The sequence below is a fragment of the Mesocricetus auratus genome, unplaced genomic scaffold (genome assembly GCF_017639785.1).
Source record: "Mesocricetus auratus isolate SY011 unplaced genomic scaffold, BCM_Maur_2.0 Super-Scaffold_6730, whole genome shotgun sequence".
Lineage (NCBI taxonomy): Eukaryota > Metazoa > Chordata > Mammalia > Rodentia > Cricetidae > Mesocricetus > Mesocricetus auratus.
The window spans coordinates 71,945,910-71,970,640 of record NW_024429184.1 but is presented as its reverse complement, the minus strand read 5'-3'; the positions used below and the strand labels follow the sequence as shown (position 1 = coordinate 71,970,640).

General features: G+C 41.7%; 2 protein-coding genes across 9 annotated transcripts in view; one reads left to right on the top strand and one right to left on the bottom strand.

The window, feature by feature from the left end:
* Window positions 1–18,678, bottom strand: part of Plag1 (PLAG1 zinc finger) — a 40,660-nt gene extending 21,982 nt beyond the window's left edge. For all 6 annotated transcript variants that reach the window (XM_040741496.1, XM_040741497.1, XM_040741498.1 and 3 more), the window contains exon 1: window positions 18,473–18,678. The gene's annotated coding sequence lies outside the window, so the exon portion shown is untranslated. The remainder of the gene's footprint in view (window positions 1–18,472) is intronic.
* A 376-nt stretch (window positions 18,679–19,054) lies between these two features.
* On the top strand, window positions 19,055–24,109 carry Chchd7 (coiled-coil-helix-coiled-coil-helix domain containing 7). 3 transcript variants are annotated; one of them, XM_040741495.1, is made up of 6 exons: window positions 19,055–19,196; window positions 19,612–19,755; window positions 20,350–20,465; window positions 21,614–21,679; window positions 23,082–23,180; window positions 23,972–24,109. In XM_040741495.1, the coding sequence occupies exons 4-6, from the start codon at window positions 21,626–21,628 to the stop codon at window positions 24,074–24,076; spliced, it is 258 nt and encodes an 85-aa protein (XP_040597429.1). In that variant the 5' UTR covers window positions 19,055–19,196; window positions 19,612–19,755; window positions 20,350–20,465; window positions 21,614–21,625; the 3' UTR covers window positions 24,077–24,109. The 3 variants fall into 3 exon arrangements, with proteins under 3 accessions (XP_040597429.1, XP_040597427.1, XP_040597428.1); XM_040741493.1 differs by lacking the exon at window positions 20,350–20,465; XM_040741494.1 differs by lacking the exons at window positions 19,055–19,196; window positions 20,350–20,465 and adding an exon at window positions 19,203–19,367.
* Window positions 24,110–24,731: the final 622 nt, after the last annotated feature.

Sequence of the window (24,731 nt, the reverse complement as noted above, 5' to 3'; positions counted from 1 at the left end):
ATATGAAATACAGGCTAGTCTTAGGTAGCCCCTGGGAAAGGGTCATTCACCCCCAAAAGGATTACGACCCACAAGTTGAGAATCACTGACAAAGTCCATCACTCCCTCCGTACCCTGGTTGATCATCCATGGTTACCTTGTGGCTAAGGCAAGGGTTGGCCAGAGTTGTATGGAGTTAACTCCCATCCAGCACATTGAGAATGGCAGGGGTGATGTATGGAGGGAAGTCACAGGGAGAGGTGGGGTTCAATACTGAAAAAGTGTGAATTTTCAGTGAAGACTCTAATAATTTCTAGTTTTCAAACAGATAGCATGTGACATTCAATGCTTTTATTCAAACAGAAGATGTATGGCATTTGATGTTTCCAAATTTTACTATTTTTACATTCTTGTTTACTTCTCGCAAAAGACATTTCTAAACTAGATGCAATTTTAACCACGTAAGTTTATATTAGCTCTACCTTATCAAAAAGTCATTTTTAATATCAACAGTGTATGTCAAATCTATAACATCTCTGCATGTCGGCCCTATTTCTGGTCTTCTTTATCTTCTGAAATAGTTTTACTGGCTTTGATCATAAAGAAACGATATGTGAATCTCAGCATTTCTATATATTTATATCTGCATAATACTGAATGTAACATTGGGGGCTTCTAAAGTTGTAAGGAACACATTGATGATTCCTGACTAAGTGGGTAAACAGGAAGTAGAAAAAGCCACAGATAATGAGTAAACAAAAATTAATCAATGATAGATACTGATTGGTAGTTCTTTTGCATGCTGAATGAAAACTGGTTTAGATAATATAAACCTATGGTTTGATTTAGCTTGGGGAAGATGGAAAACAATGGCTTCAGAAGTAACAAGAAACAGCAGAGAAGCTCTTGGGTCTATCCCTAATGTTTTCAGTTGGCTCCAGGGATGGTCATAGAACATAAGCTCTGCCAGAGCAAGCATCTTGCCTTTCACTTCCCATTCCTTCATATTCCACATTTAGAATATGGATACATACAGGAGACACTCAAGTATTTTTTTTGAATGAATAGAAATGAGGAAGGGGAAGAGGAGGGCCCTTTCCACCCTGTTGGCCCACCAGATGATGAAGAAAACAGTTGTCTCTACAAATGACTGAGAATTGAAAATATAGAAATTCTCTGGACTGTCCATTGCATATCTAGCATTTAAGTAGATAAGGCCTTTTTCTTGTCTTGGTCCATTCTCAACGATTACCAGGAAGCTGTAGTCACTGTGCCACCTTGTGGTCATGACTAGAAAGTTCATTTTTCCTTAATGGATCAGATAGTCCCCCATTCTTGGCACAAAGGTACCAAGGAATACATTAGAAGCAACTTAGAGACAAATAAATGTCTATCATCTCTCTTAAGTTTTAAAGTGTCACTGGGAACACAACACTCTTTAGTCTACAGGGAAAGATGTGTCAAAGGGGGTACTGATGATTTATCATTACTGATAACCAAAGACAGAAGGCAGAAAACACCACAAAATACAATTTAGGTACAAAGAAAATTCACAGAAAAAACAGATCTGAGGGGTGGGTACCCCTGAGAGGAGATACAGGGGAGCAGGACCAGAGTTGGGGTGTGCTGAGCAGGATAGGTCTTAGGAAAGGAGTGTCAAGGGAGGTGGCATAGGACACAGTAGTAGCAGCAGCTAGGTTGGTAGTGGGAAAGCAGTCTCATCTGGGGCAAACCGGGGACTACGGTCTGGGTAACGGGATCAGCTTTTTTCAGCTTTAGTAGGTAGATCTCAGCCTACTGGCCTGCTGTGGGTAGTAAGTGACAGTGGATAGGAGGCACATCCTAGAATGAGGAACAGTAGCAACCAGTAGAATTTTACATAAGTCGAGCAAAAGTTAGTAAGGTGAAGACACTGAATGATAGGTCCTGGGAAACCAGCAAAGTTAATTTATAAATGCGGTAAATTCCTTTACTGTTTTCTCTCCTACCTTGATCATTTCTAAATCATTCCCCAGTCTTTCATTTCCTAACCCTTTCCTCCAAAAGGTGCAACCTCCTTCCCAGGCAATTGAGTGAGGGCACGACTATACAGTTGGCCTCATCTGTGGCTCAGCCTCCAACAGCCAGGAGGAGACACGGTGACAGAGGGATAGCATGGGGGCCCGAGAAGATCAAGAAAAGAAGTACTACTCTAGGTTGAGTGCTGTTTCTCTAGACCTGATCCCTTGCCTTGAGGAAGTCTCCCCCTCTACTCTTGTGGGTCCTGGAGGGGGCAGAAGCTTCTCAGAGAAGTTAGGGGGTGCAGTGTGGACATTCTGCTCCCCCTTGGATCAACATGCTGGGACCATGATGATCCTTACTCAGGGTCCTCTAGCAGGAGCTTGATGCTGAAACCCTTTCTGGATGGTTGTAGAATCCTGGCTGGCCGATAGGGCTGACCATGAAGTACGAAGGGGCTCAGGTTGTGGCGAAATCTCTGTGAGCCTCAGGTCTGCCATTGCTGGCACAGGGCAGTGTTCTGAAAGCATGGTATGTTTGCTGGGATCAGCCTCATGCCCACTACCCAGAAGCTGCCCTTAACCTAGGGCTTCACATGTCTTTGGGCACCTTAAGGACACAGGGGTTAGAGGAAAAGTGGCGGATGGAGTCCCTGAAGGAGAATTATCATCCTAGCTAGACCTGATGGGTAATCTGGGCCTGTGGATGGGAGGATGCCGCCTCTATTTTCAAGGTGATCATAGTCAATGAAGTGTAGGGGGTTTGTTGGGCCTCCTCTTGGGGGGGGTTTGAGGGAAACTGCTTTTGGGGTCTCAGGTGAAGCTATAAGGCCTCATGCAAGGAAGGCAGCTCTGGGTTGGGACGTGGATTAGCAGAGGGGCAGCCAGACCATGTGTGTTGGAGGGACGGGGCATTGGGTCCTAGACTGAGACCATGCTACCATCAAAGGTTTAAAGAGCAGGGTGAGGGCTAGACTGTAGCTCATTGGTCATAGATGAGACTCTGCATTCAATAGCCAGGGCCACAAAAAACATGTAACATAACAAAAATAACGTTCAGGGTGAGCATGGAGAAGGGTGGTAGTAGAGACACTTAAGACTTCAGGAGTGCCGGGCGATGGTGGCGCACGCCTTTAATCCCAGCACTCGGGAGGCAGAGGCAGGCGGATCTCTGTGAGTTCGAGGCCGGGCTGGACCGACAGCCTCCAAAACAATACAGAGAAACCCTGTCTCGTAAACACCAAAAAAAAAAAAAAAAAAAAAAAAAGACTTCAGGAGTATGGGGAGGGACCCAATACTGTGAGTAAACAGGACAGACAGACAGGCAAGGAGGTGCTACTACACAGGATAAAGCCCTAGAAGCTGTCTTGCCTCAGAGGAAAAAGGGCACACGTCAAGAAGAAGGAACTGTTCAGGGTGGTTTTCCTCAGAGTTTGTTCACTCCTTGCCACCAATGGCTCTGGCTACTGTTCCAGATGTTCCATTCCGGCAGTAGCCCTCCTTTCTCCTCCCCACCCTGGAAGATTCTTCCCTCCTTCTATGCTTTACTTGGCCCTCCATAGCTTTTAGTAACCTTGGAGAGCGCTTTCTTTAGGGGAACAGCAGAGTCCAGTCCAGAGAGGGGAGAGAATGTTCTGGGCAGAGCTGGGAAGTTCCTTAGGCCCAAACCTGACAGCACTGGACTCCCTGTCACTTCGTACTTGCTGCTTTTGTATCACCTAGTAATATCACTGTCCTTAGTCACAGGCTGGGGGTCGGGGTGGCAAAGGCGGGAGTGGTCTTCTAGGTAGGGGACAGTGAGGGCTGCAAAGAAAGCATCATGTGAATGTGTGGTATGTCTGTAGGATTGGAACTTGAGAGCACCTTGATCATGACTTGTGAATAGTCCTGCTACTTCAGATTCCTCAACTGAAATCTTTTTCAGATAGCTCAAGTGCCAATTTAAATTACTATTTTCAAATGATGATTTGGTCATGTGTAAATCTCTTTTTAATTAGTTTGCTTTGACAGGTGAGTCCTTTTCTACCTTAACATGAACCTGTAATGTCAATGTACAGTGTGGTGGAGAAACACGGGTTCTGGGAAGCCAAGCATGCCACCAGTGCACACACATCCAACGCTGCAGTGTTGGGTTCCGAGCAGTCAAGCATGTCACCAATGCACACATATCCAGCACTGCAGTGTTAAAGCATGCACCATGCACTTTCTGAGTCAGTCCTTTGAGTAAAAATAGTAAGTTGGACAATGGGATTTGGGGTACGAGGAAAATTAGCAGTTCCAGATCAATGGCAAATGTAACGATACCAAGGTGACTGTTAAGGGAAAACAGTGACAGATACGGGTGAAAAAGCAAAAGCATAAAACAATGTGAATCTTGTTGGAAGTTAAGATATAGACACTCTCATGTCCTACTTGGTCACTGAGGGTCTTTCCTAGAGGTCCAAATGGCCATGTGACTGACATGCTAACTCATTTTATACCTAAGAATTTAGTTGAAGAAAATCATGTCAGATAAACAATGACTTATGCACATGGCCACTTAGAAACTATAAACCTACCTAGCCAACAACTGGCAGAGAGCTAGACAATCATGTTTATTCACAAAGCTCTATCATTTGAGAAACAAAAGAAGAAACACATATAGATACAAGATGCTAACTTTATACAATATGTAATTTGGTTTTGTTTTTTAAAAGTGTACTATACAATAGAAGAATGTAACTCAGTTTTAAAAAAACTATTATAGGCTTTTAAAGTAAAATGCAATGAAATATCGATTCACATTTTACACGTGCTTTATGATAGGACCCTAGTGATACACTAGGAATAAGATATTCATATTTATGGTATCCTGATTGCTTATGACACTTAACATGATCTCTTCTAATTCATTCTTTTAAACTCTTTCCGCCTAAGAGATTACTGGGAAGCAAAAAATAGCCTCTGAATTTTACAAACATAGAGGAGCCATCATAGTGTGTCAAAAAAACACCACAAACCAATGAACAAAATCCAGAAGTATTGGAAATGCTTCCAGGCAAAACCAAAAACATAACTTCAACAAATATTAAGGAGGATGATGGAGAAGGAGTAATGTGTGGGCCAAAAGTGACAAGGGAATTATCAGCTAGTAGGTCTGGGCTTTACTAGGTTCTAATCATGCAATTGCTAAAAGAATAAAACACTAGTCATGAAGATGTGAATTTGGTGAGATTAAAGCTATTTGGTGAGATTGAGGAATTCCTGTTTTTCCAGTATGTAGCAGTTGCACTGTAATCACGCCTTTAGAGTCTGTACTTTTGGGAAACGCTAAAACCAATATACAAATAACATGAAACAATCTCATTTCAAATGGCCTCCAAGAGAGGGGTGTATTTGGGTGGGGCACGGCTGAAACAAGCCTAACTGTTGCACTGCTGTCAAAACTGGTTATAGGTACAAGAATTAATTCTACTACTTTCTCAAATTTTGTCTATCTGTAAAATGGCCAACAATAAAGAGTTCAAATGATCTGAAAAGGTAGCATTCTCCTTAATGCTGTACAGGGAACCTGTGTGTCTTTATGCTACAAACATTGTGGTTTTGTCCTGTAGGTTATGGACAGTGACAAAGACATTTTACATACAATGCATGATACTCACGGCTTCCAGGAGCTAAGAAATGCACACAACCAGTTTTGGGACTTTGACCCTGCTATGAGGAATTCAGGCCAGTCACCTGATATCCTGCTCTACTGAGGTTAAACACTTGTTTTCTTAGAGATGGTTATACAAGTAACATTGTAAAACACAATTTCAGCAGTCATGGCCTTCCTCCAAACATAGCTTTTGGTGTGTGTGTGGGGGCAATAATTGTTCCTGGGGATGCCTTCCTGGCAGATGACTTTTATCACATAGCTCCTAACTGCTACACATGGTTTGCTCAGACTTTCTTCATCACAACTGATTGTCTAGATTGCACCAGACGTTCACTGTATGTGTAGTTCTCAAAGAAACAAAAGATAAAGCTGGCTGCATATGCCTTGCCCTCTAATGCCAGCTCATGAGGAAAACTGGATACACACAGGATGGGACCAAGCTCTTAGGGGTAACAGTGTTGCTGTACATGATACAGTATCACTACAGCTCAAAGAACAGGCCTGGGATACAGAAGAGGGGCTCACTTGTCTCAAGGAGCTGTGCTTTTCATGGGGTTTATTCCTGAAATGTATCTTTCAAGGTTCTAGGCACAGGGCAGAAGACCACAAGGTGAGTAAGAGGACAGTAGTCATAGTCATTTTGTAAAGGGCTCGGGAGGTCCACTTACCTTTGACTGGCAGTCCCCAAGGAGAACACAAGGCTTTCAGGAAGGCAGCTCTCTAGCTGGACCCCTAACTTGTTCCCTTTGTCTCCAATGTTTGAAGTTGCCCCTACCTAGAACAGGACTGTTTACTTATCCCACTTATCCAGGCTGATCCTCATTATTAAGGTGACTATACAAAGATTCTTTTGTATTTGCTGCTGTCTCCAAGGGTCCTTGTTCACCCAGCCCCTCAGAACTATTCGTCCTTGGCTTCCTTCTTGTTGTCTTCTTACCACCAGTCAATCTGAGGAAAGCCTGCTTACAATCTGAGCAGAGGCTCTAGTGTAGCACCTGACTCAAAGCAGGCACTGCACAGTCTGCAGTCTGAATAAAACCCAGGAGGCAAACACTGAGATGGAGGGAGCTGGCTTATAAAGAAAAAAGCATGGAGTACCATGAGAGGAACCCCGTGCTCAGTGATCATGCATGCATTCATATACAGAGGTAGGAGATCAAGGAACCTGCAAGTGTCAGGAAATGCCACCATGCTGGTGATAAGGACAGTGCAAAGGAAGTGACAGGACAGCAGGAGACAGAAAAGCAAGAGGCTAGAATTTCCAGAGTGATGGCACTAAAGAACAGCCGCCTGGTGATAATAAAAAGATGCCCCTGGATTTGACTCCTGAGGGAGGGGTGCTGATCTCTTTCGTGATAGGCTGGATGACAACAGAGGGGGAGGTAAAGGAACGAGGCCACATACAAGACACAAACTGTTTACTCACCAGGTTGGCACTGCCGAAGAAAATCATACTTGGGGGTGGTGTGTGTGGTTGGAATGAAGGTTAAGATTTGGGTTTTGCTTTTTTGATGGAAGAAAATTTGAGCAGTTTATAGGCAGAGAGGAAGAATGGGAGATTCCAGTATGGGAGGGGTAACCCAAATTGGGCTGGTATAACAGGTTGTCTCCAGCAGCTCACCTCATGCCATGCACAGCCATATGGTACAACCACCTCAGCTAGATATATTCTCCCCAGGACTCTGAAGAAGTGGTGGGCAACAGTACAGAAATCCAGAAGCAAAGGAATGCCAGGCAGGGCACGGTCTGCTTTGGAAAGGCGCAGGACGGCTGTGAGTCTTAGGCAGAGGTGTCAGCAGAAGTCAAGGGTGGAGACGGCAGGGAGAGGGCTGAGCACAGGGACTGAGTACCACTGTATTACCAAAGGCCCAGCTTGAGACTCAGTGAGTCTCCCTGCCAATTAGGATAGAAACTCACTGAAGACAGGATACAGCACAGCCCTTGTCTCATTGGCTAGCCTCCCGAACTTCCTGCCCACTGCCATCTTGATACTCAGCCACAGGTCAGAACTCCACGGAGCTGTGCACCCTTGCTCTAGGACTACTCCTCTGCGAGCCTGGCTCTCTTGTCCTTCCTCCACATGTCTACTGTGACTATGGCCCTACAACAGAAGTGCACAGCTGCAATTTCTGCTCCAAGTGAGTGATCGTGAGTAGTTCTACGACTAGAAACCTGAGTCCTGGCTGATGTCTAAACTTAAAGTTGTATGGGGTGCTGAGAACCAGGTATTACTGAAAATAAATGCCCACAACTTCCTGGTGAACATGGGCCCAAGGGGAATATCTGAACCTTCCACATAGCAGAGGATCCCATGTCATAGCAGGAGTATGTCCCAGAGCTTCCTGCTCAAGGTATTCTGGATTAAGAGGCACTTTAAGTTTCCTAACTCCAAATCCTCTGCTCGAACATCTCCAAGATTTCCACAGCACATGGAGCAAACCATGAGGCTGGCCACGAGGGCCTGCCCTGGTCAGACCCAGAATACCCATCTCCTCTTGCCTTGCACAGCTCCCTCAGAAACAGCTCTCCAGTATGGCTGTCTTGGTGCACCATGCAGGAAGCTCATTTCCGCTTCTACTCCTGCTTTAACCAGTTCTTTCACTGGAATGCCATTCCCTCATTTTCCTTGCCTCGTTCTAATTCATGCCTTTCCCAAGGCCCATCTCATTTCCCTCTCCCTCCCACGAATACTGTACTGTTTGATATCTATATTACTCTCTGAACATTTAAAAATATACTACTTTTGTGTTCCTTTTGTACCCATCTAAGTGGCATGTTTAAAAGCAATCAAAAACTAAAGCAGTGAATACAGATACCTTACAAGACTGGCAGAGGACCCTTCATACTCTGACTCCCACTTAGCACAAGAATGAAGTTTAGTTGTCAGGATGCAAAGTAAAAACAAAGCCAATTTTGTCTCTCACTGTAGAATGGATGAATGTCAGATAACAACAATCGATCCTGAGCAGTGGCATGGCTCTCTGCACTTGAGTGAAGACAAGAAAGATGCAATCTATATTTTAAAATAGTATAGAATCTTGTGATTTTAGGTAAATTTGTCCAACTGTTGCTTTGCTAAAATAAGGTCAGCCGATCCAGTCTTATCTTGACGTTGCTATGAAGAGTGATAAACGAGAAGCAAATAATTTTTTTAAAAGTTTCTTCGAAAGTGATCAAACTCCAATATTGATTCAAAATTTAATCGCATTTTCATGTCAGTTATTTTTTTTTAATTTAAATGGTATTTACTGAGCTGAAAGAAATTCCCAAACCCTCCAACATGGGGACCGTTAGAAGACTAACAAAGGGAAGCTCTTGCACTTGGCCTTTTAGTTGGGGACCGCACATACACTGTAGTGGTTTCTTTTACATCTCCCAGGAGGGACGAGCCATCCATACACTTTGGTTTTAGAAGCTCAATATCTAAAATTAACCAACCTAAGCAATACTTTCCACGGCTACCATATAGAATTACAATGTTTACTGAAGCAAAACCATTCAAAACTTCTGAAGAAATGGTGACCATTCAGAAATCAGGTGGCTTGGCCATAAATCTGACTTAAAGCAACTGTGTCTGAGATCCTTCCTGTAAAACAAAGTTTAGATGTATAATATTTTAAAATCTCCTTTAACTTAGAAAGCAGATACATTTCCCACCAATCCCATATGCATATGAATGTAAATATATAACTTAATAAGCATTCATACAATAGTGAGCTAACTCAAGTTAATCAGTGTAAACTTTAAACCTAAGATTTTAATTCTTGCAACAAATTTACTACTTCATTAAGCATGTTCATCTTGGTATTGACATAATTTATGTTTATACCAACAAATTAATTTATAATCGGCTTTTATAGGCTGTCCATATTGATGTTTCCTTAATGCTTTGTTGAACACTCACTATGTTTGTACTTCCTATCCCACAGACGGCCTCGAAAATGAAGTTAGACAGGTAAAAGCAAATGAGCAATGCTGTGATCCAGGCCAAGGGTTTTATGGCTGAGGCACAGGCATTAATACTTAAATACGATGATGATATAATTTAAAAGTCATGTTGGTCAGTGATTCACAGAATTTAGCCAATCAAGTTAAGTTTCCTTTCTTTTTAAGCAGAAACAGTCTCTTTTTGTGTGATCGTTTTTGGTTTTGCTTTTACTAGGAAGAGCTTGTAATTATAACTTGGCTAAAATAAGAAATCTTATGACTTTTCTCATTCTTACATGCTCAGAACCTCTGCTTTCTTACTTGACCAGTTTCGGGCCACATTTGAAGAACTAGTTCGACACTGCTTTTTTTTTAGTGAAACGGCAGATTAGACAGACAACAGCATTTACCTTTAAAGCTTTTCCAAGGTTTCCCTTTTGGCAGCTGAGTACGGTACTTGTGGGCTGCACAGCTTTTGAGAACCTAGCTGGAGTACAGCACCGCACACAGAGGCAGAGCACACACAACACAGTCGGCGCTCATCCCACTGCACGCTCGTTTGCCACGGGTGCTCCAGAGCCTCAGCACTTGATAGCACAGCAGCAGTGTGTCTGCCGCAGCCGCACTACCATACACAGGGTGGCAGCACTGAGAGCTGAGCAGAGCAGAGCCAAGCAGCAAGCACACTTGGATGCCAATGGGAGCACACCAGTGTGTCTGAAGCCTGATTAGGAAAAAAGTTCGTAGACACACGGGCATTTTGGTTTTAATTAACAAGTTCCTTTTCATTCTGGCAGAGGAATCGTGGACTGCAGCAAGGCACTATGACTCAGCCTCGGAACGGGATCCCGTTATACTCTTTAAAGCTGATTTTTCCTATTCTTGCTGTGATCAACAAAGGGTGAACTGAGTATCATTTCATTTAAGTATGACACTGGGCCAACGTGGAGCAGAGCAGTCATATCCACAGTGCCGATTTTGAGATAACCTGAGCTACACCTAAAGGTACTTCAGAACAGGACTTTCTTTTAAGAACAGCATGCTGTGAGAACAGGGGCATGCTAAGAAATAAGAGTAGGCACGGAGAACTCCAATAAAACTGAATTAAGTTATAATATCCACAAAGAGGACTTCTGAAGAAAACATCCATAATAGTACTTTAAAAAAACCCTGAAGTAGTACTGTCAGTAAACACTTAATATTAAAGCTCCCAAACACAACAGACATGCAGCTAAATAGTAGGCTATCTGTTACCACCTTTCTTTGAAAAACAACTAATATAATTGAAGATACTAAGATCTTTGAAGTAATTTTGGCCATTTAAAATATGTTTATGAACTGTCAAAGGACAAATGCTTAAGACCTTTTGCAGAGTGCTAGACTTTAACAATACTTTGTTTACAAACCTCTGTGACTTAAAAACAGATTCAGAAACAAAAACAATTCTTCTGGTTAAAATTCTATCTATTTCAACAGTAAATCAATTTATTCAGATAAATATTTAAGTCTCTCTCTTTTTCCAACTACATTTATTATTTGATGGTTCATTTTCGCCTCAATTTGGGTAAACAATTATGGCAATACATCTTCACATCCAGTCTATTAAAACATGATGCATGACAAATTCTTTTTGAGGAATGCCTTGCTCCTTTTTAAAAAAGTCTGAGAAGGCTAACACACGCACTGTCAACAGAGTAGAATGAAATCGGTTATCTGCATGACATCAGGTCTGAGGGTACACCGGCTTTGCTAAGAGAGAGCAGAGCACACACTGTCACCAGTCCTACAGATGTGCACTGTACTCACCCGGACTTTCATTCTTTGAAAAGCTCTAAATCTTCAAAGAGCCAGCAGGGCTGCTTCCATGACTCTTGGTATAACTATTTTATCATCCGTCCAATTCTATCTTAATGCTGAGATCACATACCTTTCCAACAATTTTCAAATAAAATACTAATATTAGAAGAGAAACACAACTAAGATAGAAATTTACTCAAGTAAATTACCCCAGACAATAAAAAAAATTACCAAAACACAGGAAAACATTTTCTGACATTTACTTTAGCAATTTTAAAGGTAGTAGGAGAACAGATTTATGTCTGAGGCTGAGCTTGCAATCAGGTATACTAGATATACCGGTGCTTACTTTAAAGATATGATAGGTCTTACCCATCACTTATAAAGTAATGAACTTTCCATAAACGTACTAAAACTATAATAAGTTTCATGTCAAAGTTAATAGAGCTAATTTCCCTTCTCCAGAATGAAACACTCACAGAAACTGTACTTAGAAAATGAAAAGGTAACCCAAAGGAAGGGAATGCATTCATACAAATGCTACTTTACTTCATTGCTTTAAGATGGTACAATAGAATCTTTATTATAATTCCTTTGGGCATGAGGAGAACTAATTTGGGCTCTGTAATTATAGCATTAAGACAATACAAGAAAATAAAACTAATTTACCGAGAAAATCTAGCAGACTACAATTCAACTGGTGCTGTTTTGAACCTGCAAAGTTAAACAACCTTAAGCTTCCAGCTTTGGTTTCTTAAAATTCTCTTCATCTAGAACAACCAATTGATGGATCTTCAGAGAAACAGAACTGATGTTTAGTTTCCAAAAAACATATTTTAAAGATCCTAATGCCCACCGATCAGACATTAGATGCTTTTTTTACGATGTCAGGTGGCAGCTCTTTAATGGTAACATTTACTCTGCAAATTTCTCATACAAAGAAACTATAATATAGAAAATTACAAACAACCTACATACAGTACACCAATACTAGCATGGGAAAATAATTTAAATATCAGTAACTGAAAGGCTTAAAATGAGACTCTAATTCTCAAAAAAGGTAGACTTCAAGGGTGTGCAATGCTCTCTCACCCACCACTGGAAAGGACTTCTGCAGTCTCAGAGTAGGCTGCAAAACTAAAGGTAAATCCTGCCAGATAGCACAATAGCAGATTTCAATTCTGCTTTGGAAAAATCAATTGCTAATTCGTAAATGAGAAAGAGAAATGACTTTAATCAGTAGCACACACCTTAAACTAGCCTGAAAATTAGCAGTCTTACTAGTGAAAAACTCTTATCTGTATCATATAAACCTTATAAAGTGTTATTAAGACTGTAAAAAAATTATTCAAATTGCCCTTAAAAATCCACGGAACAAGACCATTCTTAGAGTGAGGTTTCAAAATTTATTTTACTAACCTAAAAAAGAAGTTTTAAGCTTTCCATAAACAACAAGGAAGGCAATTTTCAATGATTTCTAAAGCTGTCAGACATTTCACATAACTACATATTTAAATACTCTTTAAAAAATTTTGTTTAGAAGCAGGAGAAAATGACTTTCTCCATTTCCTTCTGCTAAAAAAAAGAATTTCAGATCATCACTACAAGTCATTCTTAGAATTTAGTTTAATCCAAATCTAAAGAGAGAAGGAGCAGAGGTTCTGTAGGTCTCATTTTAAAAGGTGGTTAGAAATCCAGCAATTTACACTAAAAATATTCTCTGATAAAATTTTCCAAATTAAAATTCAGATATCTTTTTTTGCAAACTCGTGATTGTGCTTTATGGTTGGTTATTCTTTGTTCACATAAGTTGAATTTTAAATTTATCATAACTACTATTTTATTCTGAAGTTCTTATCTCTCCAGTCTCTCATCATTATTTTTGAACATTTTAGTCTACACTGATGCTGTAGTACACTTCCACTGTTCAAAAGTCTTATCGAAACCACAGTTTTGTTCTCTAACATGTTCACATTTCTAGGTTTTCTATGATTTTAAATTAGGAAAAAGTTCCACTTAAAAAACAAGGCAAAGACCACCTTTAACAAACTGCTTTTCCTGTGAACCTAGGCTGTGAGTGCAGAAGCCCACTCCACACATATGCATACATTTCATAGGTAGTCATCTCAAATTTCCAACACACACTGTGCTTAGTTTTAAAACCAGGATCCTGCAGTGACTCTGTTTACAAGACATGCAGGGACTTTTAAACACTAACAATTTTAATAATATTACACTACTTCACTTTCTGAAAATGAGATATTATTTGTTTAGTAACATTTTTGTACTTGGATATGCGTTAAAAAAGTAAAGTTCCTTAAGAATAACAAACACTAGTACATACACAAAATCAGAACACAAAAACATTCAAATGTCTTTGATAGTCAGTATCACCATATCCTCCTGGTCAATTCTCCCCTGGTAAGGAGGACACACAGACAGGAGGACACACTAGGTAGAATGCTAACCTCAGGGAGATAGGCCAGTAATTTGAAAAGCAAAAATCAATCTATGCCTCTGTAATAATTTCTATTAGGCTTTTATACAGACATATTTCTCATAATGTCAAATGTTAACAACTACACACCAACCTTTCATAAAAATTCTAGAAATATTCATTTACTTTCTCAATTAACCTGAAATTAAATTTTCAAATGAGCTATAAAAGTTGCCCTGATGTGAAGAAAAAGCAGTAATAGTAGATTTCAGATTGGAAAGTTTCAAAAAAGTTAGCAATGATATGATTACAAAAAAGGCAACAATAAATCACTTCTGAAGAGTCTGTGTGTTGTGATGGAAAGGAGCTCTTTGCATGAGTTCTGAAATCACAGAGAACCATGTACCCTGCCCTCGAACTGAACTTGTTTGTAAACACTTTCCTAAGGCTACCTAAACACTTACTAATTGCTTAAATATGCTGGCTACATTAATTCCTGTTAAAATTAAAGCAATAAAGGGCTACCTTTGTTTCTGAGCAATGACTGACATGCTTTCAACATATTCAGTGTTTCAGAAAAAATGTTTATCAGGCTCTTGAAACACTTTAAATGATGGCTCATGAACAGATCCACTTGCTTAGCTCTTGCTCAACAGATACACTTTTCTTCTTCTGAAACCCTCCCCTCATGTGTAACAGGTTAATTTTTTACATGTTAAATTCCCAAAGAACAAAATTACAAATAATATTAAAACATTCCTAGAAGGATGAAAATTTTGATTATACAACTTGAGAAAAATAATTATTGAAGTAAACTTCAAAGACAGCCATGGACATAGGTTTTAGTTGTCTGTCTTTTAAAATCCCAGCTACAACAGGAACATGGCATTTAATTTAGAAAACAATAATTTAATCCTTAGGACAATTTCTAATATGCCATATGAAAATGTATTTAATAACAATAAAGATTATGATAATAATGAAGGAAAATTCCTATATTGATTGATATTAAAACATAAACAGCATTCTTAAAATTTCCACCTATATTGATAAAGGCAAATTCACTACTTTAGCTATAAAATGTTTGTTTATTAAAATATTTTGCTTATAATAAACACACAGATGTGGAGTTTTATCAGTACTAGCCCACACTCACTAAATCATCCACCACAGCAGAACAATTCTTTCCAGAATTTTGAAAAGCAACACTGGGCATCTAAATCTCAGGAACCTAAATCGGCGAGGTTTCTCTGACTTTGAGTAAAGTAAGAATGTAGAGCAGGAGATATCCTCAGATGATTTCTGTGAATTGGCATAACTGAATAGGACTTCTAGACAAAGGAAGTTCAACAGGTAGAATTTCTAAGGCATCGGAAAACCTTATACAACCAATTCAAACCAGCTATGGGGTACCCCCTATCTAAACAAGATTCTAAGAAGTACAGGCTTTAATCTAGGCATTTAAGAACATTTTCTAATTAAGAAAAGTAGCTGGTTGTACAAAGCCCAAACACAAAGTTTATATCACTCTATATGAGAAAAAAATAACCTTTAATAGGAGAACTTCTGTTGAGGCTGACAATAAAGAATGGAATACTATTTTTAAGTGCCCAAACAACTTAAATAGCTCAGTGAGCTAACGACTAAAAGCAAAAGTTGCCTTGATTTTGACATTGAATTTATTGGTATTAGTATTTGGTTTGTCAAAGTGGCAACTGTTCGGTATCCGAAAGTGTCATGTATTTTAAGCACAAAACATAATCCTGACTATTTACGGTCAAAACAACTATCTTAAGCCAAAAACACAATGAAAATGCAAAATAAACTTCAGAGGTCTTATAAGTAATGCTGGAATTCAGAAACCTTTGGACAGAAGGTTATAGTGGGGAGGGGTTATCTTCTTCATTGATACTTTAATCTCCTTCCAAGCCATTATGATTTAATAGTGATCTGTGACACTGTGTTTTCTTTAGTGACTTCTTAGAAAGCTGTAGCTGTTTCCAAAGTGGAAAACCACAGGATGGTGTGCTCACGGGACACTGATAGTGTTCTCTTGGAGGCATTTACAGAAAGGTGCTGAGAGAAGTTCAGTTAGAAACAGGAACTAACACACAATGGACTTTAAAATAATAATTTTTATATATTATGGCAAAAGAGAACATTGCCTAAGAAGCCCAAAAATTAAGTTCTAACTCTGATCCATTTCTACAAATTGTAAAAACAAAGCAAAATAGAGATTTATTTCCCAAATTCCATATGCCTCTGGAAACTGAATGCAAGTTGTTTCCATTCCAGATCTGTCTTAATCTCAAATACAGCACAGTTAACAATGTACACATTTTACCTTTTGAAAATATTATGGACATCTAAGACACCAAGAGCCAACAGTAGCTAATGATTAGTAAACATTTCCTGTTTACTAATCACAAATCACTTCAGCTGAAAAGATGTAAATCGATAGGTTTCAGGATTTTCAAGCATTTTCATTTCCAAAGTGTAAAGTTACACCATATGCATAGGATGGACTTTAAAAATGGATGTGTATGTAAACTTTTCCATGGTCTTCATTGAGAGCCACTCCAGCCTCCCCAGAAATGTCTACTGCTTATAATGTTAAGGAATCTTCACCACTCTGCCTGTAATTTTCAATCAGAAGTCCTCAATGTACCTGAAGCCAAACTGAATATTAGGTATTTTACAAAATGGCTGTAAACCCCCATTATGGGCATACATGGCTCTTTGATCTCACTGCACAGAATTCATAACTGTTCAATAATGCTATACCATTACACCACACACCTTCAACTATTTCCATTTTTCCACAATTCCTTCCAAAATCAGCTTCCAGAGCAAAGCAATGTAACATGAAAAGTTTCTGGGAGGGCTTGTTACATAAAAGAACAGCGTGGATGAAAACTAAGCCACACACATATCCATCTTCTGCTGGGCTTGTTTATCCCTCCTCTCCCTCCATCACTCCTAAACGTGGGTGCACTTGAGTAATGGAAAGAGAAGGCTCTTCCATCACCACACACTTCCAGCACCTCTGCCTCTGGTCCTCAGACAGTAAGTCTGCGTAGGTGATGAAAACCCTAAGAAAAGAGAAGCTGTCCCTTTAAAATGCCCTGCTCTGTCCCAGATCCCACGTGGAACCAACATCAGCAGCACTTTCCCACTAACATCAATGTGATGCAAGAGGCACCATCCTTTTATATACATAAAACCAGAAAACCTCAGTCCAACATTCCTTAGTGAGGGCGAACAGGTGAAGCAAACGTGTCAGGAAGGGAGAAGCCAAACAACTCCCCACCCCTCCCCAGAAGGTTCGCCAGTCTCGCCCTCCAGTCTCTCTGGGCAACAGCACCTTTCCACCCCTCCTCTGGAGAGCCCAGTTTAAAGAAAGGAGGGAGCCACTAACAAAACCCGAGGCATAAATGCAACGAAAATGCAATCTAAAGTCGCAAAGGTTTATTCTTCCAATCACACACATTAACTCTATTAAGAAAATGGCATCACTTTTTTCCTACCCAAAAAAAGCAAACCCCGCAAAGATAATTAAAAGGGAGTTATAAAATAGCAAATATAGTGTTTATCTTATCTCAGATCAGTCCACATTACCAATAAGTTTAGCAGTTTCTGCACTACCACCTCCCCCTCCCTCCCCCTGCTTCTCTTGCATTGGATTTTCACGTTTTCTCATTGTCGGTGGAGTTATAAAAGGCTTTTGCCCTTCGAAAGTTTTAAAAAATAAATAAATATTAACTCCTTGGTCCCTGCAAAGTCAAAATGGACTTCAGGGGAAAGGCGGTTCACACTTTTACCTTTAGCGAGAAAGGGGGGAGCATCCCGGATTTTTAGGGATTTTTTGCGATTTTTTAACAATTTTTATTTGGTTATATGCCTGAGTTCTCCCTCCATTTTGGTTGTTTATGATACTGACAACAAGCTGTCCCTGCTCCGTCCCGATCTCCTGCTTTCATTTAGCACCCCCTCCCCCTACGCCCCCGCCGCCACCCTGCTGGGTCCGGCGCCCCGCGGACCCCGCACCCCGACTCGGCTATCCCACCTGGGCAGAGGGCAAAAACAAATGCATTTCTCCAGAAAAGAAAAACCTCTTCGGTGAAGGGGGCAAAGTTACCCCAAGTCACTCCCAGTGCCCCCCAAATATTGCCGACCGCGGGTCTCCGCCAGGCCCTTTGGGAAGCGACCTTCCCCCGGGATGTTTTGGTGGAAAACGCGGAGAGTTTCCTCTCAAAACCGAATTTATATTAATTTTTCCCTTATTTTTCGGGTCTCTAATGTCTTCCGCTCTCGCTGCTGCCGCTGCCGCTGTCACAATATTCACAGCACCAGAGAGGAGGAGGAGGAGGAGGAAAACTTTTCAAACTTTCCAGACCCTGAATAAAAGGGTTTTTTTTTCCCACCGACCTCACCTTCGGGTCCCCAGCCGCGTCGCCCCCTGCCCTGTCAGCAGCGACCTCGGGAGTCCTCGCAGCCCCGCCGCACGATTTTATTTGATTTTTTATTATTATTTTTCTCTCTGGGGTCCTGAGCAGGGGCTGGGAGTAGCACAAACTTTTCCTCCTCCTGCCGCCGCCGCGGCTCCTCTGCCCCCTCGGCTAGTCCCATAATTTAAATAACCCTGATATTCCTCCCGCTAAACGCCTCCCCGCCGTCCCGGACCCCGGGAGAACTCACCGCGGGGCTTTAACATCCTCCCTCCGGCCCGTCCGCCGCCTTTACACCGCCCGCGGAATTTCTAATAATTTTTTTCTCATATTTCGGGCTGGACGCGGCGGGCCTGGAAATTGTTTCCTTACGCCTCTTTCCAGCAGCCATTGTAGTGTATGCGCTGCCCCTGCAGCTCAACTTGCAGCTGCCGCCGCCGCCGCCGCCGCCGCCGCAGCCGCCGACGTCGCGCCCACTGCCGCCTCCCCCCGCCCGCTCGGCCGCCGCCCCCGCCCCGCGCCCGCCCGCCGGCCCGCCCTGGCCCCCGCCCGCCGCGGTGCCCGCCCCCCTCACGCTCCGCCCCGGGCCCGGCCAGTCCGTGCGGTCGCCGCCAGGCTCCGGCGGGCCCATTGGTTGGCGCGGCTGCCCGTCAGGCAGAAGTGTTAAGAGTGAGGCTGCAGGGCGGGGGGCGCGGCGGGGCGGGGAGAGGGCGGGGTCTCACAGCGTCCCACCTACTCCTCCTGCCTGGGCCCTCCTCCCGCTGCCCGAGGGCGGAGCTAACAGGGCCCGCCCCCACCGCACAGGGTCCCGCGCGCCTGTCAATCGGGCAGCAACGCGCGAGGATTGGACGGGCTGAAACGGGGGGCGCGGGGGCAGCACGTTGGGGTGCGCGCTACTTAAGGTCCTGCTGCGTGAGCCACTGACGTGTTTGGAGCTGGAGCCGGCTCGGGTGCTGGTGGAGAGGCGACCGGTGGTGAGTGGTCTCCGGCCCCTCCCTCTCTCCCTCTACGGCAGGCCCCGGACTACACTAGCCGAGGAACCCGACCCTAGTTCGGGGCGTCAGATCGTCCGCGGCGCGCCCCGCGGTCGCTGCTCGCACTACGCGATTCTTCGGGCCAGGGCAGCGGAAGGTGACCCCATGCAGGTCTGGGCACCCCGGATTGGGTCATTCCCTGTCCTGCCCTCCCCGGCTTCCCGCGCTCTGCTGCCCTTCCCCTCCCCGCCCCTGGGTCGTGTTCACCTGTGCCCACTGTCTGCTGTCTCATACTTGGGAGCGGCACCCCGGAAGGCATGCGGTCCCGGAGTCGCATCCTTTGGGAGTCTCCCCCGACCACCTAGCTCCCGGTGGTGTGTACTTTGACTTTTTGTCCCTGGTCCTCTTCACCCAGGTTTACGGCGTGGTGTTTCTGCTTCCGGATTGAACACTCACACCAGACTGTGAGCAGCCTGGGGGCCTGGACGTGTTCAGTAACGTGCCCTTCCCCGACCACGGATCAAAGCTACGAGGAGAGTAGGAATCCGGAACTTCTTTGGTAAGCAGTTTGCCCCTTAGAGTAGATTTTGTAGTTATTCCTCAGATGTGCTGTAGGTTTTCAGTCTTCCCTCAAATCTGTGATTTTCTTTCCGAGTATCCTCTTGGAAGTAGTGGAGCATTGTAATAGTTGTTCACTGCTGAATCTTCAAAGAGTCAGCAGATAAGGCCTCTTTAGCAGGGCACTCCATCCTGCACTTCAGCCCCACTCCTCCATGTAAATTGACATTTCCTCTTCCTGAACAGTTAACACGGGGACTCATTCATACGAATGAGGTGGCATTCGGAAATTCATGTTTACAGTGACTTGTATTTAGAATCCAGAATAAAAGACAATAAATGGGAATAGTTTGGAGCAGCAAACTTGATGCCTCTGTTGTGTAGGTATTTTTAAAGAATTTCTGGCTGATGATAATGAAATAGAACAGAATTCCTTCATGATTAGGACTCAGCTTGAATTATGTTTGTGTCTGATTGTTGCTGAGATTATTGTACGTCTGGTGTATGAACAATCAAGCAGAGTTCTGTGAAGACATGACAGGATAGATATGAAACAGTAGCTTATAAATTTTCTTAGTCCCATTACTTCTCTTAGGAAGAAGCAATCCTGTAAAATCCTGTCTTCCGAGGACGAAAAGCTTCTAGATGCAGTTGGACTCTGTACTGAGTTTCCATCAAGATGCTTCTGTTAGCTGGATATTTTCAATGAAGGTCATGAAATAAAATAATTATTTAGTGGTTACTGCAAGTTAAAGGACTGAAGAATAATCATATCCATCCTTTGTATCCCATGGAAGAGTTGGGTTCCTTTGGCCTGCTCATCCTAATCCTTCTCAGAATAGAAGGAACTGGACAGGGTGACCATTGACTGAGAATACATTCACTTATGAAGAGTTCATGGACTTGATTTAGTTTTTATGAATATACATTGTTTCTTTTAACTTTTTTTGTGACTTTTCATACAAAAATTCTGACTTCTGAAAAGGCCCATGTATGTTTGTTTTTTTAATTCAGTGGAAGTGTGTATGTTATACTGTGTTATTTCTCTGGATTCTACTTTGATTTTTAGGTAGAAAAATGATTAAACTAGAGCAGGATTTGGGCGTGTAAGCCAGATTAGTCCCTTACGCTTGGTGTAGGGATTTTTCTTTTAAAGAGTGGGTGGTTCATCAATGCTATATCAATATATTGAAACAAATAAAGACCATTCTGAAATAACTATGACTATTGCTTTTTACACCCTGCCCCCTTCTTTGAAGATAATTGTCACCAGTTCCACTTGAATTGAAGTTTGAAGAACAGTTGTCCTGAACCAGGACTTATAGACTGCATGAAACAACTAACTGGCTCTTAGGGAAATGTGGTGTCTTTAATCAATATAGACTTTTTGCACAGCTGTATTTTTCTGTTTTGTTTTGTTTTACGAGACAGGGTTTCTCTGTATTGTTTCGGAGGCTGTCGGTCCAGCCTGGCCTCGAACTCACAGAGATCCGCCTGCCTCTGCCTCCCAAGTGCTGGGATTAAAGGCGTGCGTGCCCCGCCACCACCCCGCGCACAGCTGTATTTTTAAGACTCAATTGGAAAATTACTGAACTACACTAGGATACCCTGACTCCCTTCAATCCAGGGACATGTTATTTAAGTAGAAGGTAGTGCTGGAATAAAACTTGTAATTGTTTTTTAAACTGTGGCCTTTCAGAACGTTAACTAAGCAGTTACTTGGCTTTTTGATACACTCACTGTGTTCCATTGTTTCCTAGACTACCTTCTACTTTGAGAACTAAGTTTTCTATGCTTGTAGAATGATAACATTTTCTGGTCATTTCCTTCTGACCTGTTTTTCTCCCATCTCTCTTCAGTGAGAAGACAAGATGCCCATAGTTACACGGAGGCTGAGAGATCCTGACATAAACCCTTGCTTGTCGGTAGGGTGGTTTGTTTTTCATTGTCAATGGGTGTTAACTTGGGAAAACCACTCTTAATTTTGTGGGCATCTGTTTTATACAGTTACTGAATAAAGTATTATTCTGTGAAAAAGATATTCCTGGCCAGTGTATTTTATTTCACTCTTAGCATTTTAAAATGACCAAAATGTAGCTAACAAAGACTCTTTTCTTCAGTTTTGCTTAGTTGTGAAAGAAGCAGTGTTTGGTTGTCACTGTAAAACTTGACAAGCATATGAAATGCTAAGGAAAATCCTGAATCTAAACATGGTACAAATACAGCAAATTAAAAAACAATGGGTTTAATCACAGCAAGTATTTAATCTTATTTGATACATCCTGGCTGAGTCATGGGTTGACAGTGTGATTATCTTATTTTAAGGTTAATGGTTCTCACAAAGGTATCATATAAACAACATTGTGTTGAAATAGTAAGCTTTTGTTGACATTAATTGGGTATAGCATGTAACACTTGGTTGTGGCCTTGCCACTTCTGAGACATACAATATAAAAGTTACCATATTGTTGCCATGCTGAGCACTAATCCAATATCCTGTATGGATTTTTCAAAAATACACATACAGTATATGTCTATTGGTTTGTATATTCTGTTTTCAACAAATAAGGTATGTTTCTTAGATATGTGAAGCAAATTCCCTGCCTATTTGAATCTTTGTTTTAGATGACTTCTCATAGTCATACCTTTCACTTTGAAGCTTGTTGTCCAAACTGCTGCTAGTTCAGACAGCTTAAGTTTAATTACCAGTGGTACCTACTTCATTTTAAACTCATGGCCCTGTGTTGCTAACTTTCTTTTTGAAGTCACATTAATGATAACTATTAAAATTGCATATGTAATAGTATGCTTGCATAAAGTAGCGAATGATAGCCAAAAATGCATCTAGATGAATGCTGTTAATGTAGGTTGCCTTGATGTAGATCACTTACTCGTGTAATTTACTTGGCATCTGAGAACGAGCATTGAGATCAAACATCAAGTCAACATGAGACCTGGGGAAAGCCAGGAGACCTGCGCTGGGAGCTGGGAGACAGGTTTCTCCCGCTTGTAGAGCAGTGCTCAGCATGGTCTACCTTGCTCCAACTTCTGGAACAAATGACCACAATCAGTGCTTTGGCTCAAACTCATCTCATCAGATACTTAGAAAACTGGCCCAGACTGGAAAAAAAGGTGACTTTTTAAGTTGAGTGATTTCTGGAATAGTTGACTATATTATTTGGGTTTTATAAGTCTACCCACTAAAATGAACAAAAATAAACCATTTCACATCTGCTCAGAGGGGAGGCAGATTCAGAAGCCTTTGTGTTTGGGTCTTTCTCAGATCACATTCCACATTTTAAATGATGGCTCTCTTACATATTTAAGGAATCTGATGCGTCTACCAGATGTATGGATGAAAATAACTATGACAGGGAGAGATGTTCCAATTACTTCTTGAAGTACAAAAACTGCCGGCGATTCTGGGTAAGCCCATCTTGGCACACTTCTTGTAAAACTCTGCTCTTGGCTCTTACCTGAAGCTGGTATCAATCAATAACCCGCAGTCTTCCCAATGATGGCCGTAGGGAAATTTAACCTTCAAACTCATCATCTGTGTGGTATTTCAGCTCTATGGGGTCCTTGAGAGAGTGTTTCATTCTAAGGATTAATGCCTCAGTTTTAATATAAAGTCTTCCTAGGGAAGTATCTGTAGTCACACAATAGCCTTGTGATAATTTTGTGTTTCCTGAAGAAGAGGGGAAAGTACAGGTTACCCTGATGTCATACATCTCCTTAGACTTCCGTTTCTGTCGCCTTTCCCACAGGCAAAGTACAGGTTACCCTGATGTCATACATCTCCTTAGACTTCCGTTTCTGTCGCCTTTCCCACAGGCAGTCACAGTTGTTAAAATGTGTTGAATACATTGATAATTCACTTTTGCTTCCCTGAGTTCCCTGTCTAGCTCCTGCTCCTTTTCTAATAATTAGTCTCACTTAATAATCATGCATAGCTTTCGTAGGTGGACCATATCTACTATTATATGTACTTCACAGGATATTCCTATCCCAACTGCTGCTAATGTGTCCTGTGGGGATAATCACTAAAGTGTAAATGTTAATAGATTGAAACATCTGGAGTTCCAGAAGTAGGTTTTGGAGTTTTAAAACTTAGGTTTTAGAATTTCCTTTTTGAGGAAACAATCGAAAATCACTGGCAAATTATTGCCACTTAATACATGACTGATTTTGATGTTTTCTTTTATGCCCATGTACAGAATTCTGTCATGATCCAAAGAAGAAGAAATGGAGTTCAGCCATCTATGCCTACAGCAGCAGAAAGAGATGAAATTTTGAGAGCAATGCAAAAGATGCCCTATTGAGTATTTGCATTAAAATTGTTTCTATAACTTGAAGCAGATGGCTTTTTTTTTTAAATATCAATGATTACTGAAATCTTAACACTTTACTGGTTTCATCCAGGCAATTTTGAGTTGTACAAGATAAGAGACAATTCAGTTAGCCTTAAGTCTTTGGTGTTTGCTTTCAGTGCTGTGACAAGAATATGTTATTACCTTCTATGAAGGACAGCAGTGTTAGGAAGGGCTGTGGGAATTGAGCTCTCTTGGGCCTAGAAAGAGACTTAACCTGAGAACAGACTCCCAGGGCTGTTAACAAAGGTAGTGTTTCTCAGGAAGGAAATAATGCAAGCAACACTATTGTGGAAGAAAAGGGAGCAGTGATTGTGTTGAAGAATATCCTTTGTTTAAAATGAGTGAAGATGCGGTGGAGAGACACTTGGCAAGGTGAGTTGTGGGTAGATGTGTGGTGGGCTGCAGACCTGGGCTTCTTCCCTGAAGTCCTTGTCCTGCTGCATTCACTGTCTTTAAAATTAGTACATTCACTGGGAGGGAGTGGGCATGGGGAATCTGCTAAATAATGGCATATATAAGAACTGTTACTTCTTTAAAGAAACACTTGAGATTCTGGCTAACATTCATGAATATTTGGATCACCTAAAGCCATAGCACCAGTTCT